Source organism: Terrapene carolina, unplaced genomic scaffold, assembly GCF_002925995.2.
Source record: "Terrapene carolina triunguis isolate 2854851 unplaced genomic scaffold, T_m_triunguis-2.0 Scaffold33911, whole genome shotgun sequence".
Lineage (NCBI taxonomy): Eukaryota > Metazoa > Chordata > Testudines > Emydidae > Terrapene > Terrapene triunguis.
The window spans coordinates 9,794,830-9,810,346 of record NW_020698262.1 but is presented as its reverse complement, the minus strand read 5'-3'; the positions used below and the strand labels follow the sequence as shown (position 1 = coordinate 9,810,346).

Genomic DNA, 15,517 nt, shown 5'->3' with positions numbered 1-15,517 from the left:
ATTCGCACTCTAGGGCGAGCCGCATTTCCCCTTTTTTCATAGTTGTGGACAAACAGCCCTCGTGGCTTTCAGAGCCAGCAAACAGCTGTTTTTCTCGGGCTATACGCGAGTCGCCCGGGGACTTAAACCTGCTGCTACTTGGATTTTTGTCTCTTTTAAATCCTGCAGGCGCGTTGACTCTTCCTCCCCCCCCCGGCCCCGCTCCCTTGCGATCTCTGTTATGATTTAAGAATAGAGACGGTAAGAGCTCAGAAAACTGCCTCGTTCAGAGCAACTTTGCCTTCACCGTCCTCAACTGGGCTTTGGAAAGATGGGGCTGACAATCAGAGAAGTCCAGGGGAAAATGTTAGTGACTTAAAAATGTTGCGACCTGCGAGGCAAAATAAAGACAATAAAACGCCCTCTCTCCCGGCCCCCCCTCTCCCAAATCACCCCCACAGACCGCCTCGGGGGGGGGGGGCATATTGAAAAGGGATTGACGCCCAATACGAGAAGGAGCCGCCTGTGAGTCAGTTGCAAAGCAGTTGGCCGGAGTGTAAAGGTCCCTTTAAGTGCCCACCAGAGCTGAGCTTGAGCGAAGGGGTGGGGGGAGAAAAGGGGAGGTGGGGGAGTTGGTTGGGGCGGGGAACTCCTCTTGCTTCTTACGTCTGACTGTCAAGATCCGACAGACGCCGCTGACACGAGATAAAGTTAAAGGCGATCGGCTCGGCTGGGGGCAGAACCAGCCCGACTGAGATGAAAAGCAACTCCCAGCAGCAGCAGCCGAGCTGAGAGCCAGGAGGCGGCGTTGGGGGAGACCAGCCTCTTGCAAAACAACGTAGGGAGAAAAAAAAAAAAAAAAAACCAATTCCAGGGGGCTTCTCTGCTCCGCACCCGAGCCCGGACAGCGGCCCCGTCCCTTCGCCTCTGGCTCAGCCTTGCCGCGGGGCTCGGATTTAGGGGCAGGGTGGAGGGGTCACTGGCGTTTGTTTATTCAAAGGGGGTGCAGGCTCCTGGTGGAAAGACCCCCTGCACCTAGAGAGAGGGGGGGGCAAATAACACCCCCCAGCAGCGCGGCCGGGGCAGGGGGGGAGGAGGGCCGAGCAGAGGGGGGCCGGAGCTGGTTTGGGGACGCCGCTGTCGATGACTGCAGAGGTACAACAGGCTCCGTCCTCTCAGCCCCCTCCTCCCGCGGCGCACGGCGGCTGCAGCCTCATGTCCTCCGCGCTGGAGAAGCAGCAGCAGCAGCAGCCGGGCTCGGCCATGGAGTCCGCCTCCTCCGCCGCCGGCAGCACCCCCGCGGGCGGCGGCGGCAAAGCCAAGAAGAGCAACGCCGGGATCCGGCGGCCGGAGAAGCCCCCTTACTCCTACATCGCCCTGATCGTCATGGCCATCCAGAGCTCGCCCTCCAAGCGCCTGACGCTGAGCGAGATCTACCAGTTCCTGCAGAGCCGCTTCCCCTTCTTCCGCGGCTCCTACCAGGGCTGGAAGAACTCCGTGCGCCACAACCTCTCGCTCAACGAGTGCTTCATCAAGCTGCCCAAGGGGCTGGGCCGCCCGGGCAAGGGCCACTACTGGACCATCGACCCGGCCAGCGAGTTCATGTTCGAGGAAGGCTCCTTCCGCAGGAGGCCCCGCGGCTTCAGGAGGAAATGCCAAGCTCTCAAGCCCATGTACAGCATGATGAACAGCCTGGGCTTCAACCACCTCTCCCCGGAGAGCTACGGCTTCCAGGGCACGGCCGGGGGCCTCTCCTGCGGCCCCAACAGCCTGGGCCTGGATGGGGGCCTGGGCATGATGAACGGGCACTTGCCCAGCAACGTGGACAGCATGGGCCTGGGGGGACACTCCGTGCCCCACCTGCCTGCCAACGGCGGGCACTCCTACATGGGCAGCTGCACCGGCTCCTCCGGGGGCGACTACCCGCACCACGAGAGCTCCGTGCCGGCCTCCCCGCTGCTGGCCAGCGGCGGGGTGATGGAGCCCCACTCGGTCTACTCCAGCTCGGCCTCGCCCTGGGCCCCTTCGGCCTCGGCCGCCTTGAACAGCGGGGCGCCCTACATCAAGCAGCAGTCCTTGTCCCCCTGCAACCCCGCGGCCAACCCGCTCTCCTCGGGCCTCTCCACGCACTCCCTGGACCAGTCCTACCTGCACCAGAACAGCCACAACGCCGCAGAGCTGCAAGGTAACGGGGGAGGTGGGGGGCCGGTGCCCGGGGCCTTCCCAGGTGCACTGCTGAGGAGCAGGCCATAGAGCATGCATGCAACGTAGGCGCAACATGCATGCAAGTGATCTCACGCCAGCCATGCAATAGATCCATGCAAGTGACCGTACGAACACTTCCTGCAAGTGTTTGTATGCTCAGGCATCACACACACACACATACACTTACATGGATGGACATGCACGCGCGCACACTTAAGCACATACACACGCATATAGAGGCGTGGGGCCCCGGCCTCTGCCTCTTTTCTCCCACGGCTGTTGTGTAAGTTTTGTGACACCATTTCCGCGTCCTTTAGGAAAAGATTTTCAATCTGTCATGTCTAAATGTGAAACATAGGCAGATACATACAAGTGTGTGTGTGTATGTGTGTGTGATATTTTAGTTATCTATCTTTCTGATTTCAAATTCCATTGAGGAGTTCAGGCCCCAAATCTGATATCACTCCTCCCACCTTTTTCGGGGCACTCTGGTTTACATTGGATTCCTCCAATTTGGGGTTATTTCTCTGCAGTCTCTTCGCAGCCTATATAACAAGCAAGAGTAATTGCTGGCTTGGTACATTAACGATCGCTTCCTACCTCTGCAAAGCAGATCGGTAGAGCTGACGAGCTATAGCCACAGCTAAGCACTCACATTAGAGCCGTGAAAGGCCGTCGATTTTGCAAACAGAGCTAACGCTGCAGTAGTTTAGGGGGGAATTTGGCTAGGGACAGGAGGATGTCCCGATAGATGACCCCAAAGTAAAGTAATCTAGAGTTCTGTATCCCGCGCCTTAGGTTAGACTCTTCCCAGCCAGGGATCATGGTTTTTTTCCTTGCCAGGGTGAATTAAACCAACGCACCTACTCCCCTTGTGCTGGGGAGACCAGCTATTATTTGCAGGGAGGGAAATATCCCGCGAGGGGCGATTTCACCTGGGGAGGGGGGGTGCGGTTTCTAGGAGCCAGGAGATGTTGTGGCCAGGGGCTGAGCCACTCCCGGACAGGGCTTGCTTCAAGGAAACACGCCAGTGGCGAGGCGAGGGTTTAGGAGGGCAGCGGCCGGCTGGAGCGGCAAGCTCCGGGAAGAGGTTATCTCGGGCCCAGCAGCCAGCGGCTCTGCTGGGGATTCCCATTGCCTGCGGTGGGGACCGTCCCACGCTGCGCTGTTTGCACCATCCCATTGCAGGGGACCTAGGGTGAAATCCCGGCTCCATTGCAGGCCGGGGGGGGGGTTGTCCAGAGGCCAGGATTTCGGGATTTCACCCATGTCATGCATGGCGTTGAAACCAGTTCCGCCGGGCTGTTTTTCCAGGCATGTTTTTCTGCGCGGAGGTTGGTGCTTTCGTGTCCCGTGTGCACTTTCGTCCTAGGCCCTGTGCTATTGAGAAGGGAGCGGGGGTGACTGTGGGACCCGAAGAGGAGGAAATGTTCCGATATATTTTCACCCGATCTGAATTAATCGATTAGATCGGGCACTAAAAGCGTCGAACCAAAAATGAATCCAGATCTCTGGATCAGCTCTGACCTCAGTGGCAATTCTGTTCGATCGGGTCCTTGTATCGAGACGCTGTAGACACGATGAACTGGATTAGTGGCCCGCTCGATCATATTTTCTGTTGGAGTAGCAGGGCTCGCAGTAAGAATAGAAACGAAGTGATCGCAAAGCAGGAAAGTTTTAGAACTGCCACACAGAGTTGCTGTTTTTCAATAGGGCTAAACCCAGGGTTTCTCCGTGGCCTGACTTTTGTGTTGAAACCTGACAATTAACTTCAGCAGCCTTTTAAAAAAATCGCTGCCTCTTTCCCTCTATTTCTCTCGCCATTTTAATCGAGTGCTATTTGGGGGAACTGTATTTTTAACACATCTCCTGGGGGGGCCCATCTGGGCTTTGAAATGCGGGCCTGCTGGAGAAACGTACAGTCTGGCGTGTAAACGGAGTCCCATAAAATAAGGGTGAACCGGAATAGCGGCCATGGAACAGCAAGAGTGAACACTGCGGTGTCGCCCTCGGCAGATCTCTTTTCCCACCTATCCAATGGCAGGTGGAACGCTCAGCCCCTCATGTAAACATACTGTTAAGGGAACTAAACTGCAGAGCCTGGAGTAATCCAAATTAATAATTTTAGATCAACTGCGAAAATATAATTGGAATAGACCGGATGAATCATTTCAGATTAGCTGCAAAATTCTATGGGACTAGTCCGGATTAATTATTCGAAATTAACTGCAAACGATCATTTATTCCAAATCGGAGAGACACGCTACGGGGTTTTTAATACAAGATTTTAAACACCAAGCGTGTAACAATGGCACCAACATGGGAGCACTTGGGTTTGGTTTACAAAGATCGGTTAGATAGAAGGAAACGTTTCAGAGTTGATTGATTTTGTGCTGGAAACCATGAATAATTCGGAAGGCTCTCGGCACCCTTGCGCTTACTAGTAGTATTATCCTTGTTCCCACTGCCGTGGCTTGCTTTAATATAGCATAGCTTTGCTTTGGGTGTCACTGGGGGAAATCTCTTGGAGGTTTCACTTTGATTTCGATGGGAGTTCTGCTTTAAAACCCCAGGCTCTCTGGGCTCCTTCCATTTGACCCCCACGTTTGCTAACTCTTCTTCTTTTCGTTGTCAGAGCTCAGGGGTAGGGGGCGAGGGAGGGGTAAGCAGTCAAAGCCCGGTAGGTCCCACTGGAAATCAAGGGGCCTTTCCCTCCCCCGTTGACTCCCACGGAAGGAGCATCAGGCCCTCAATCTGTACATCAAGGACGCAGAATGTAAACACACATCTTCGAAATGCTTCTGCTTCCTTAGCCAGCCAGGAAATATACCGCCCCATCCTGCAATTCGCATTCGGGCAAAACTCCCATTAAAGTCAATGGGAATTTCCTCTGAGTAAGGACTGCCATGACAGCACCTGTTTGTGCGCAACAAAAACCCCTGGGATGATAAAGCAGAACTGGCGTGTTCCCTTCAGTGCAGTGAAAACCCTCCTCCCAAATGCCCCCCAGCCAGCACGGGGTGATGGTAGGGAACCCCCAAGCGTCTTCATTTGATTTAGGCCTCTCTATAGGATTACTGATCTAGCCACTTGCTAAAGCGTCATTTTAATTCTGATCCCCGATTTCTTCCAGGAATCCCTCGGTATCATTCCCAGTCTCCAAGCATGTGCGACAGGAAAGAATTCGTCTTCTCTTTCAACGCGATGGCCTCTTCCTCGATGCATTCAGCAGGGAGTGGATCTTACTATCATCAGCAAGTGACATACCAAGACATCAAGCCGTGTGTTATGTGATAACAGGCAAATAAGCCAACTTTTGGGGACCCCCCCCAATCACGACACAAAGGAAACTTTCTATGTGGAAAGGACCTCCCAAAAGACCCTCTGTGCTAAAGGGACATCCAAATAACTAGACTGATTTTACTCTGGAGGTATATAAGCCATCCGCAGAAGCCTGGCGTTTGGGAACATTTTGAAATGAATTAACACTAAGCTAAAGAAGCAGGGATGCACGTGCCTTTTTGGAAAGGGTAAAGTGAACACGGGGTGCTGTCTCTTTCCTTCGTGTGTAGCATCGCTCGGGGGCTGTGAGCTGACTAAGTTTCCAAGAATCACGTGTCTGTTTCATTGCTAATACGAGCTCTTATTTTTTATTGATGGGGTGGGAAAAAAATCCAAAATTGTATTTTTTTTTAAAAAAAAACGTGAGTGTTAAAAAAAAAAGAAAAGAAAGAAAAAAAAACCCATCCGGAAAATATGGGATGAAAGCGATCGGGAAGGGTTTGCTTGGACCAGAACTCTAGGCGCGATGAGCTTTAAAAGGAGAATGGAAATCTTTTGGAAATGGTCTGGTTGAGATGTGTAACTGAAGGGTTAAAGGAATTGCTTGGAATCTTCTTCAGAACACTGATGGGATTTCTGGCCAAGGGTTCTTCCAATCCCTCACTGTCTTAAAAAAAGAAAAGAAAAGAAAAGGGAAAATAATTCCTCTATGTGCCTGTGTTATTCCCTATCAGCTCTTTACTGGTGTGTGTGTGGGGCTTTCCTGCACCATCCAAGTCTATGGGTGTGGGGCTATTGACTTCCCCGAGAGCAGAAAAGAACTCCACATACCCTCTTTTCATGTGATTGTGCATTTGTAGCCTATTCTCCAAATTCTGCAGTATATTTTGTGGTCTCCCTCTCCCTGTTGGGCTAGGGAATGTGTGAATCAGCGCTATACACTAAGGACTAAACATTGGCTCACGAGGAAGTGCGGGGGTTTGGCGTCTCAATAAGGGCAACAAAACGACAAACCCCCTCCCATTGGCTTTATCCTAGTCTCCATTCTAGCCCCTGCTTTAGAGACGTACTTTATTTTTATTTTTTTTGCCTGCAACCCCGCATTAGGTAAAATCTCCCAAAGGGAGTTATTTGCCTGCCTCAGACTGCAGGATCAGACCCTATGCAGAGAGAATAAGGCACTTTGAGAAAAAAAATAGCCAGGCTCATCCTGTTATTTATTCTACATTTTTTTTGTTGCTAGTAATCGAGACACCAGGAGCCTCAGTTGATCAGTATTAAAGTGGTGTAACTTTGTTGGCAATATTTGCCATATAGATTTTTTTTTTAGCTAGCCATTGTACATTTTTTAAAACGTCTGTTCTGCCTGTAAAGACAATCCGCCCCGTGTTTTATATAAATATATATATAATGAAGGATTATTTCCTCCTCCCGTCCCCCCCCTTTTTTTGTCCCGCCTTTGTACAGTTCGGTGACACCTATTTTAATTTTCTTCTGCACTGTATTAAATGGTAATTATGATTTTTTGCCCCCTTTGTGTGTTTGTCCTTTAAAAAAAAAACCGAACCAAAAATAAAACATGTATGTTATTTGTACATGGTCTTCACAATTGTATGAACAGCAAATAAAATAGCATGCGGTGTAATACATGGTAAGAGTGTGCGACACCTCTATGGGGGACATAGGGCCCCCGATCCAAAGTCTGTGGGAATCTTTCCATTGGCAGCATTAGGCTTTGGATCAGCCCATAGAGGGCCCAACTGTGCATTATTTGGTTCCCCAACTCCCTTTGCAGTGCCAATGGGATGGTAGGGTGAGCAAGGAAGGCATAATAGGACCCTATATTTACAACGAGATCTTCCCCCTCTCCAAACGGCCATAGCTCGTATCCCTGCAGTCCAGGATAATTTACTTGAATATCTTCACTTTCTTTTTTTTTAACAATGTCATAGTTCAGTGCAAACTTGAAAGGAGCTGCTATTGTTCTTGGCTTCTGCTTCCAAGAAATCCTTTATCCCAGTCTAAATTCAATCCCCTTGTTTTAAAGAAATCTTTAAAATAATAATAGTAATAATTTTAAAAATACCCGGAGGCGATTTTTGCAAGGAGAATATGATTTTTGACAGTTTTTTTGGAGGTCGAAGGAATTTCGTGCTGATGAAGATAAATATAATTCAAGTCTTCCTTTCTCTTTTCTTCCTACCCGTTATACAGTGGGATTTTTATCTGCCAACACTGCAGTCTGCTTTTCCTATTATAAGGAACTAATATGGTGTTTTTTTAAAACGTATGTTGGGATTAGCTGAAGCTAATGGAGGAGCGAAATAGCCAGATATATTTCATGGACAGCGGTGTCCTAAATCAAATGTTCTGTTTTTCTTGCTTAGGACCAGATCCACAGCCAACTGACTTAATGGGGTTGGGATCAAGCCCTTAATGAATGACTTGAAATTAACTAGCTTTACTTTGATGACACTTCTTTTCCTCTTTGGGCTGATCTCTGGACTGGACCCACCGCAGCTTCATTCGCTCTTGCGATCCACAGCTCCTGAAACTGGTTCTTTTCAAACTTGACATTTTGGACGTGGGGGGTAATTTATTTGGGGCTCGGTTACATAGAAATTACCGATAAACTCGACGAACGCAATTGATGGCACAAGCTGCTGTCTCTAAAGAGAAGGCAGACTGGTAAAGCCAGGGACTCTGTCTCTTTTTGGTAATTCGGGGTGAAGTCAATAAAGCGACATTCACTTGACCTGAAGGGGCTTTTATTTCGGAGTAAAGACCAAATAAACCCCCTTTCTCTCCCCTCCCCCGCATTAGAAATAATAGAATGAAATGCGAAAAGAAATAGTGGAGAAATAAAGAGAAAAATCAGATCAATGGGCAGAGAAAACGCCTTAAAAAACAAAATACGCAGCCCTCCTCTCCGCCATAACCACCCCCCGCCAAAACAAAACTTACCCTCAAACCTTGCAATAGCAAAACAAACAGCAAAAACAGCCACTACTCAGGAAAATTGCAGGTTTATTGCCCGAAGGAATAAACACTAAACAGCAGTAAAAGGACAGATCTTCTGCGTTGCAACCGCGCTATCAAAAGTCTGTTTGCTTTGCATCCCCACCTCCCTGGTTCTTTTCCTCTCTGCTTTGGGGTGCATGGCTCGTTGTGACGTCTCATTAACGTTTGCATTGTTCTTTCCTCCTGCTGCTAGTGAGACTTTCAGGCATTTTTATAAACTGTAAATTACCAGGTATTTTATGGATTGTTTTTTTTAAGACACTAACAGAATTAAAAGACCCCCTCCCCCTCTTGAATCAGCTTTGCTAAAAGCACCAAGCGCCCCACATGCCTTGGCTACGTGATTTCGAAAACAACCTAAAGAATTATCTGCAAGAGGCCAGATTTTTCAGTTTCAGGAAAGCTCTGGGTGGGACCGGACGGGCATCTGAGGGCTGAAGCAGAAGGCGGCTAGCCGTTAGCAAGGAACGGTGCTGCCGCTTTTCTCCTCTCCTTAGCCAGGGAATGTAGGTGTTTGCAGGACAATTCGGAGCTAAATAAAAGTGGTTTGCGTTTTGCTTCTCAATGCCGCAAGAAACCGGTCTTATCTACCGCTGTATAGCGCACATAGGTCGCTAGATCTGATCTATCTAGCTGAGAGTGATGTTATCAAATCCAATTATACAGAGAATCGGGCCAATCATCTTACGCTCTCGAAAGATTTTGCTACAATAACTTGCTACCCACTCTCCAAAGGCCCCCCCGAAGGAAGGCTTTGCTGTGAGGCGCCCGATGCTGGGCAGGGTCAGTGGGAAGGAATTTGACCCACACCAGCCTTCACGTTCCCAGCGTATCCGCTTGGCCTTGCGGCTGGGGACCTTTCTGACTGCACCATCCCTCCCATAGGCAGGGACACTGCGGCAGGCTGAGCCTGTTCCCTTCGGAGCTGGAGCTGTTGTCTTTCAAGCCAACCCTCCCCCCGGGGGACCAGGGCCGGAGCCTGCCACCTGAAGGATCTGGTTGAAGGGAGAAAGCAGCCCAGTGTCTGAGATCCACCCTAACTGGGCTGCATGTGCGGCTGTGCTGGGGGGAGGAGGAATCTAGCTGAATCTAACACGAGTTTACCAATCTTAATCGCGACTAATGGCTCATATTAAACACCAGGGCTCAGTGGAGGATAACACCAAGGGCTGTGATCTCTTCCTGATCTACTTACAACCCCACACAGCGTGACGGAAGCCAGAAATTGTATCGCTAGCTAGAGATAGGCATGCACCTATGTATAGGACGCGGATAGTTCTCGCTAAATAGCGAGAGAGCACGGGAAAGGTATTGGGGCAATAGATATAGACAGCCATTATCCATAGGTAAATAGCCATATAGGTAGATTAGCAGTATAGAGACACCTACATTTCTACTTCTGTATAAATATACATACCTATATGGCGCTGTAATTCATTTCTCTCTGTCTCTCGCTCTTTGTAGGTATAAATATAGTATATACATTAGATATAGTTCATATACTGCTTATTCAGAAACTAGAAGTATATACATGTATTTTGATATAGACCTGTCAATTAATCTGTGGATAGATAGATAAATAGATGAGAGAGAAAGTGTGTGTGTGAGAGAGAGTGTTTCTGCATTAGCGGTATATGTATTATTATCTTCAACTTTCTGCATTAAAGAGAGAGAGAATGCAGAAAGTAGAGGCTATAATACATATACCTCAAATGCAGAAAGTAGAGGTGTATAGCACAGTCTAAACAGGCAGGCAGCACTCTGCCTCATACACCTAGAGCCAGGGAGGGGGAAAAAACAACCCCCTGGAGGCTGCTATATCTCTGGGCCAGCCTTTCTCTTGTGTGAGTTCCTCCCGTCATAGTAAAAGCTTGTCTTGATAATAACTATGGCCTTTATGGGACTTATTTGAACTCAGCTGATCATGTGTGCACACACACATATATATACACACGATTGTGATGTTATCAATCCAATTATAAGTGAAATAAGTGTACACACACACACTTAATCCACAGGTCTACACGCAGGCATAGCTCTAATATCTGCATACCTTAAATCTCTCTAGTCTGTTTTTTTACTGCTGCTAAAATCCACAAAGATTCATAAGAAATCTCAGCCCTAAATAGATACAGCGATTTATCCATGGCATTTCACTGAGTAGCCCTGCTAGAACTGGGCCATGTAACATAGAATCCATGGTCAGGGATTTTGCTTCCGAAGCAAATATCTTTACTAGGTGCGTCCGAGATAAAGGTCCCGAGGTTAGAAGTTCAAACGCCACCAAGTGGTTCTTTTCCTTGAAGTCTCCTTATCTTTCCCAAGATTCATTTTCAGCCTTCAGCTTCATTTCAGGCTTGCCTTTTGTGTATACAATAAATCCCTGGAAAGACTGGTCTCAGGGTGGGGTGGAGGGAGAGAGAACGCACCTTGCAGGCTGCAGGCCGAGTCTCCCAGAGGCCTGAACTCCATTCCACAGGAAAGTTTTGCACGGTTAATTTTTTTTTAAACCTGGAAAAACAGAACCACCACATACCATGGACGCCACATATTCCTCAAGTCGGTGAGCGCAGTCTAAACAGACAGGCAGCACTCCATCTCATACACCTACAGCCAGGGAGAAAAAGATAAACCCCTGGAGGCTGCTACATCTCTGGGCCCTTCTCCTGCATCAGGACAGCCATTTCCCCTGTATGAGTTGCTCCAGAAGATAGAAGATGACTTGATAATAACTATGCCGTTTATGGGACCTATAGGTGTGCACGCATGATGAACTGTGTCCAAATATGAGCAGACACCAAATACACAAAGGCCCAGATGCTCAAATCTATTTAGACTCAACTCCCACTGATTTCACTAGGAGCCTATACCAATACTTTTGAGGATCCCGGCCTAACTGCTTGGCCATAGTCTCTGGCTCAGGTGTCTCCCAGGTAGTGGGAGTCAGAGGCCCGGCTAAGGGGCAAGGATTTCCGCTAGCTATGGTTTTCACCCAGCAAAAGTCCTGCCTAATGAGTCGGTTTATAGCTTTTTGAAGGTGCGCCCATGACTTGGATGCCAAGAATATTCTCTAGCAGGTCAGGCCCAGCTTTTCGCAGGTTGGGGATACAGTTCTCCAGCTAAGTCCCCAGCTGTGCAGCAGAGAAACGACTACTGGAGAATCACTGCCCCTTAGGAAAAAGTAAGATCAGCCACTCCCTGGTTTCACAGCGGGGTTGAGTTTGAACAGGGGCATGTTCCCTGGGAGGATGGAGCCAGAGTTAAAGCTCTAGTGAAGCCAAGCTCCTATTAAACAGGGTAGGAAAGAGGAGCAAAATGCCACCTTGACCTCAGGTCTTGGGCTGTTGTTCTGTATTTTAGCCCCCCCCCCTCCCCGTTGCATGGCCTCGTGCCTCAAAGAGCAAGTCTGATCACTGTATTTCAAGCCCCTCCTCGGCTTTGTAGGGCCCCTTGAAAAGGAGGCGTGGGGGCTGCGGTCTTTTGTAAATTAGGAAAATAAAGCAGCGCATGATTTCCAAGGACTTGGTGGGGCTTAGAGGGGTATGGCTTCCGGGAACCCCCCTGCCCCCAAGAGAAAAGAGGCGCAGCAGAGCTAAAAGCGACTAGGGACTGTAACCTTTCTAGGAGCAGAAATACTCGGCGGCAACGCAAGGGTTAAGAGGCCTTCCAGCAGAGCCCTTTAACACGGCGCTAGCGCCACCTGCCGTCCGCTCGGGGTGCGGTTCTTCAGGGCTAGGGCCATACGGGGCAGGACGTGTGGCTGGGACTGCCTGCGTGTCGTAGCGTGTTTCCCCCTCGGTCACACCGTCTCGCGAACACGGCTCCCCTGGCCCGAAAGCCCAACACACAACCCAGCAAAGGGCCAGAAGAACAAGCGCGGAGAGTAGGCGGAATAGTGCAAAATAAAGCCTCCGGGAAGGTCCATTCAGATACAACCGTGTGGCTTTGTGTCAGTGGCGGCTGTTCGTCTTTCAGGCTGTGTCTACAGCCAGCTTCAGCAGGGGTAGCAACATCACCAGGGCAGTTCCTGGGGGCGTTAAACGCTTGTTCAGACTCCTGGAGCCCTGCTGCTGGTCCCAGGATATTAGCGACACAAGGTGGGCAAAGGGACTAGCTTTTATTGGACCAACTTCTGTTGGTGAGAGAGAAAGTTGGCTGGGATGATTTAGTTGGCGTTGGTCCTGCTTTGAGCAGGGGGTTGGACTAGATGACCTCCCGAGGTCCCTTCCAACCCTGATATTCTAAGAAAGTTGGTCCAGTAAAAGATATTCCCTCACCCACCTTGTCTCTTCTCAGACTCGGCAGGTAAGTCATCTCCTTGTCAGGAATTTTTATTTTTCCCCCACCATTTTCTCCATCAATAATGCATTTTCATTAAAAGCAAATTGTTCTGCAAAAATCTGTTCAATTTTGATGACACTTTCAATTTTTCCACCTCACCTCCCCCCACAAAAATCCCAAACAAACCAGAAATGCAATTCATGTTGCTCAGTTTAGTTTTTGGCTTGAAACATTTGTCTCAGTTTGGTGTCCAATAACCAAAATATGTGTGTGTGTGTGCACATTTCAGTTTTGTCATTAAAAAAATGCCCTTAAAATTTGTGTGGGAAAAAAAATCTCAAATGAAACCGGTTCATTTGAAATGTTCTACAGAAATACAATTGGTTCTTTTTCACTGGCCCTAGTATGTTGTCTAGAACCTGCCATTGTCACTACCAGTGGAGCTACAATGGGGTTATCCATAGTGGGAAATTTTAGACACAAGGTAAAATTTTAAAAAGCCTCTAAGAGACAAGTTCCATTTTCAGAAGTGATTTAGGTGCTTAGAAGCCTACATTTCATTGACCATCAATGAGAGTTAGGCTCTTGTTACTTTTGAAAATGGCATGTAGGCTCCTAAGTCACATAGGCCCAGTTGCACAGGGATACCAATGAAATCAATGAGAGTTAGGCACCTGAATACCTTTGAGGTGTTGGATGATAGGTGCTTTTGAAAAATGTTGCCTGAAGTGTTTTTCTTCCATGCATATTTTTGTTGGCAAAAATGTTTGCAGAAAGAGAATGTGCTACAATGCTCAGGCAAATATGTATTTGAACAGCAGAAATGTTTGCACAGTCGTGGTAAAAACTCTGTGGATTAGGGAGTCAGCATCAGGGACCAGAAACAATAATATGGGCATTAGGTGGCCATTCATAGAGCATGGATAATGACTTACAAGTAGCAAATGCTCAGAGCATTAGTGATGGTTAATAATTCATGAAATTTGTATATAATAATATTAGTTATGGTTAATAATTTGTTCACATAAACCATTCACTGGATAGACTTGAGGAATGAATAAATGAATGAAATTCAAATGCTCTTCACTATTTGTGATCAGAAGAGGAGGCCTTTAGTTATTGGTTGATTATTTTTAAATTTACTGGCCACTCCAAATAGTTCACCCAGGTCTATAAGAAAGTATAAGGGTCAGAATATTCTCCATTAGGGAGGCAGCTAATAATAAAGACTATTATCATTATTTGTATTGTTGTCTCATGTAGTGATCCCAGTCAGGTTCAAGACCCCATTGGGCTGGACATTGTACCAACACACAGCAAGTGACAATCCCAGCCCCAAGTTAGTTTTAACTTGATCCTGGAACAATAAAGCATGGGCCTGAAAGAACTAGACGCTAAAGGCCTGATTCTGATCTCATAGTTTCATAGGGTATGTGTACACTGCAATGTAAGCCCAGGGTTAGTAGAACTCAAGTTAACAGATCCTGGGTTTGTTAAACTAGGGCTTGAGCATCCGCTATACTCATTTGTAATCCCAGGTTAGGAATTGTTCAACCCTGGGGCTCCAGTGTCTACACTACATTCTGAGGGCTTGAGTCCAACCACCCATATGCCATACTTCCTAGCGCCATCCCAAAATATGGCTGCCCTAAATCCTTTGTTTGAAGTGTGATGTGGGAAACCTTGATTGTTCACTGAACTTGACTATACGGGGGACAAAGAAAATTGGCCCATGGGATTGTGGGATACTTTTGGCAGATTCCCAGAGCACGAGTCCAGTGGGGCTGCATCTACACTGCAAAGCAAAAGGGCTGGAACCCTGGGTCCTGGCTTGTCTGAGGCTCAGACCCTCCACCTAGAAGGTCCCAGGACCCTTGGTCCAAGTCCTGGGTTAGCAAGATTTGTGTGTAGATCAGGGCCGGCTCCAGGCACCAGCTCACCAAGCTTGTGCTTGGGGTGGCACCTGGAGTGGGGCGGCGCGGCGCTCCGGCTCTGGCCGCCGGGGAGAGCGGAGCCCCGGCCGGGGCTCGCCGCCCTCCCCCCGGCGCTCTGGCCACCAGGGAGAGCGGAGCCCCGGCTAGGCACTCCGCCCTCCTCCCAGGGCTCCGGCCGCCCTTCCCCCCGGCACCCTCCCCGTGGCTGCCGGGGAGAGTGGAGCCCCAGCTGGGGCTCGCCGCCCTCCCCCCGGGGCTCCGGCCGCCCTCCCCTGCCACCCTGGGGGTGGGGGGGTGGCCGGAGGCTTTTTTGCCTGGGGCGGCAAAAAAGCCAGAGCCGGCCCTGGTGTAGATCCAAGGGGGCTTAGGCTTGAGCCTGAGTTGGGCTACATTGCAATGTAGACACACCCATAGAGATTTTAATCCAGAAGGGACCATTAGAATAGCTACTCTGACCACCTGTATATCACAGGCCATTACATTTCACCAAAATACCACTGCGCTGACCCCAATCTTTCGTAAACCACTTTTACATTGGTGTGATGTCATGGACATCTATGGTGTTATTTCCATATTTATACCTTTGTTAATGAGATCAGAATTAGGCCCAGAGAATGTAGAAATAGATACAACCATACTTTAGCAGAAGCTGAAATTTCACTGCACCGCATGGCTTCATGCTAATTACTGAAAAAATAAGCAAACATACCTGGGAAAGCAAGATGTCAAGGAGCCTGGGAAGTTTGGAAGGAACCTGTAGTGCCAGGAGTTCATGCATAATAAGAATTGCTCCTACAATTGTATTTATGTATCTT

The 15,517-nt window shown here is 48.8% G+C and overlaps 1 protein-coding gene across 1 annotated transcript; it reads left to right on the top strand.

The window, feature by feature from the left end:
- Positions 1–1,112: 1,112 nt before the first annotated feature.
- On the top strand, positions 1,113–5,537 carry LOC113409642 (forkhead box protein F1-like). Its single transcript, XM_026663787.1, has 2 exons — positions 1,113–2,164; positions 5,318–5,537. Exons 1-2 carry the CDS (start codon positions 1,123–1,125, stop codon positions 5,476–5,478), a joined length of 1,203 nt encoding a protein of 400 aa, XP_026519572.1. The 5' UTR covers positions 1,113–1,122; the 3' UTR covers positions 5,479–5,537.
- The last annotated feature ends 9,980 nt before the right edge of the window (positions 5,538–15,517 follow it).

Coding starts and splice junctions, on each gene's coding strand:
- LOC113409642 (XM_026663787.1), top strand. CDS start 1,123: ATGACTGCAGAGGTACAACAGGCTCCGTCCTCTCAGCCCCCTCCTCCC. Junction 2,165..5,317: donor CAACGCCGCAGAGCTGCAAG/GTAACGGGGGAG, acceptor GATTTCTTCCAG/GAATCCCTCGGTATCATTCC.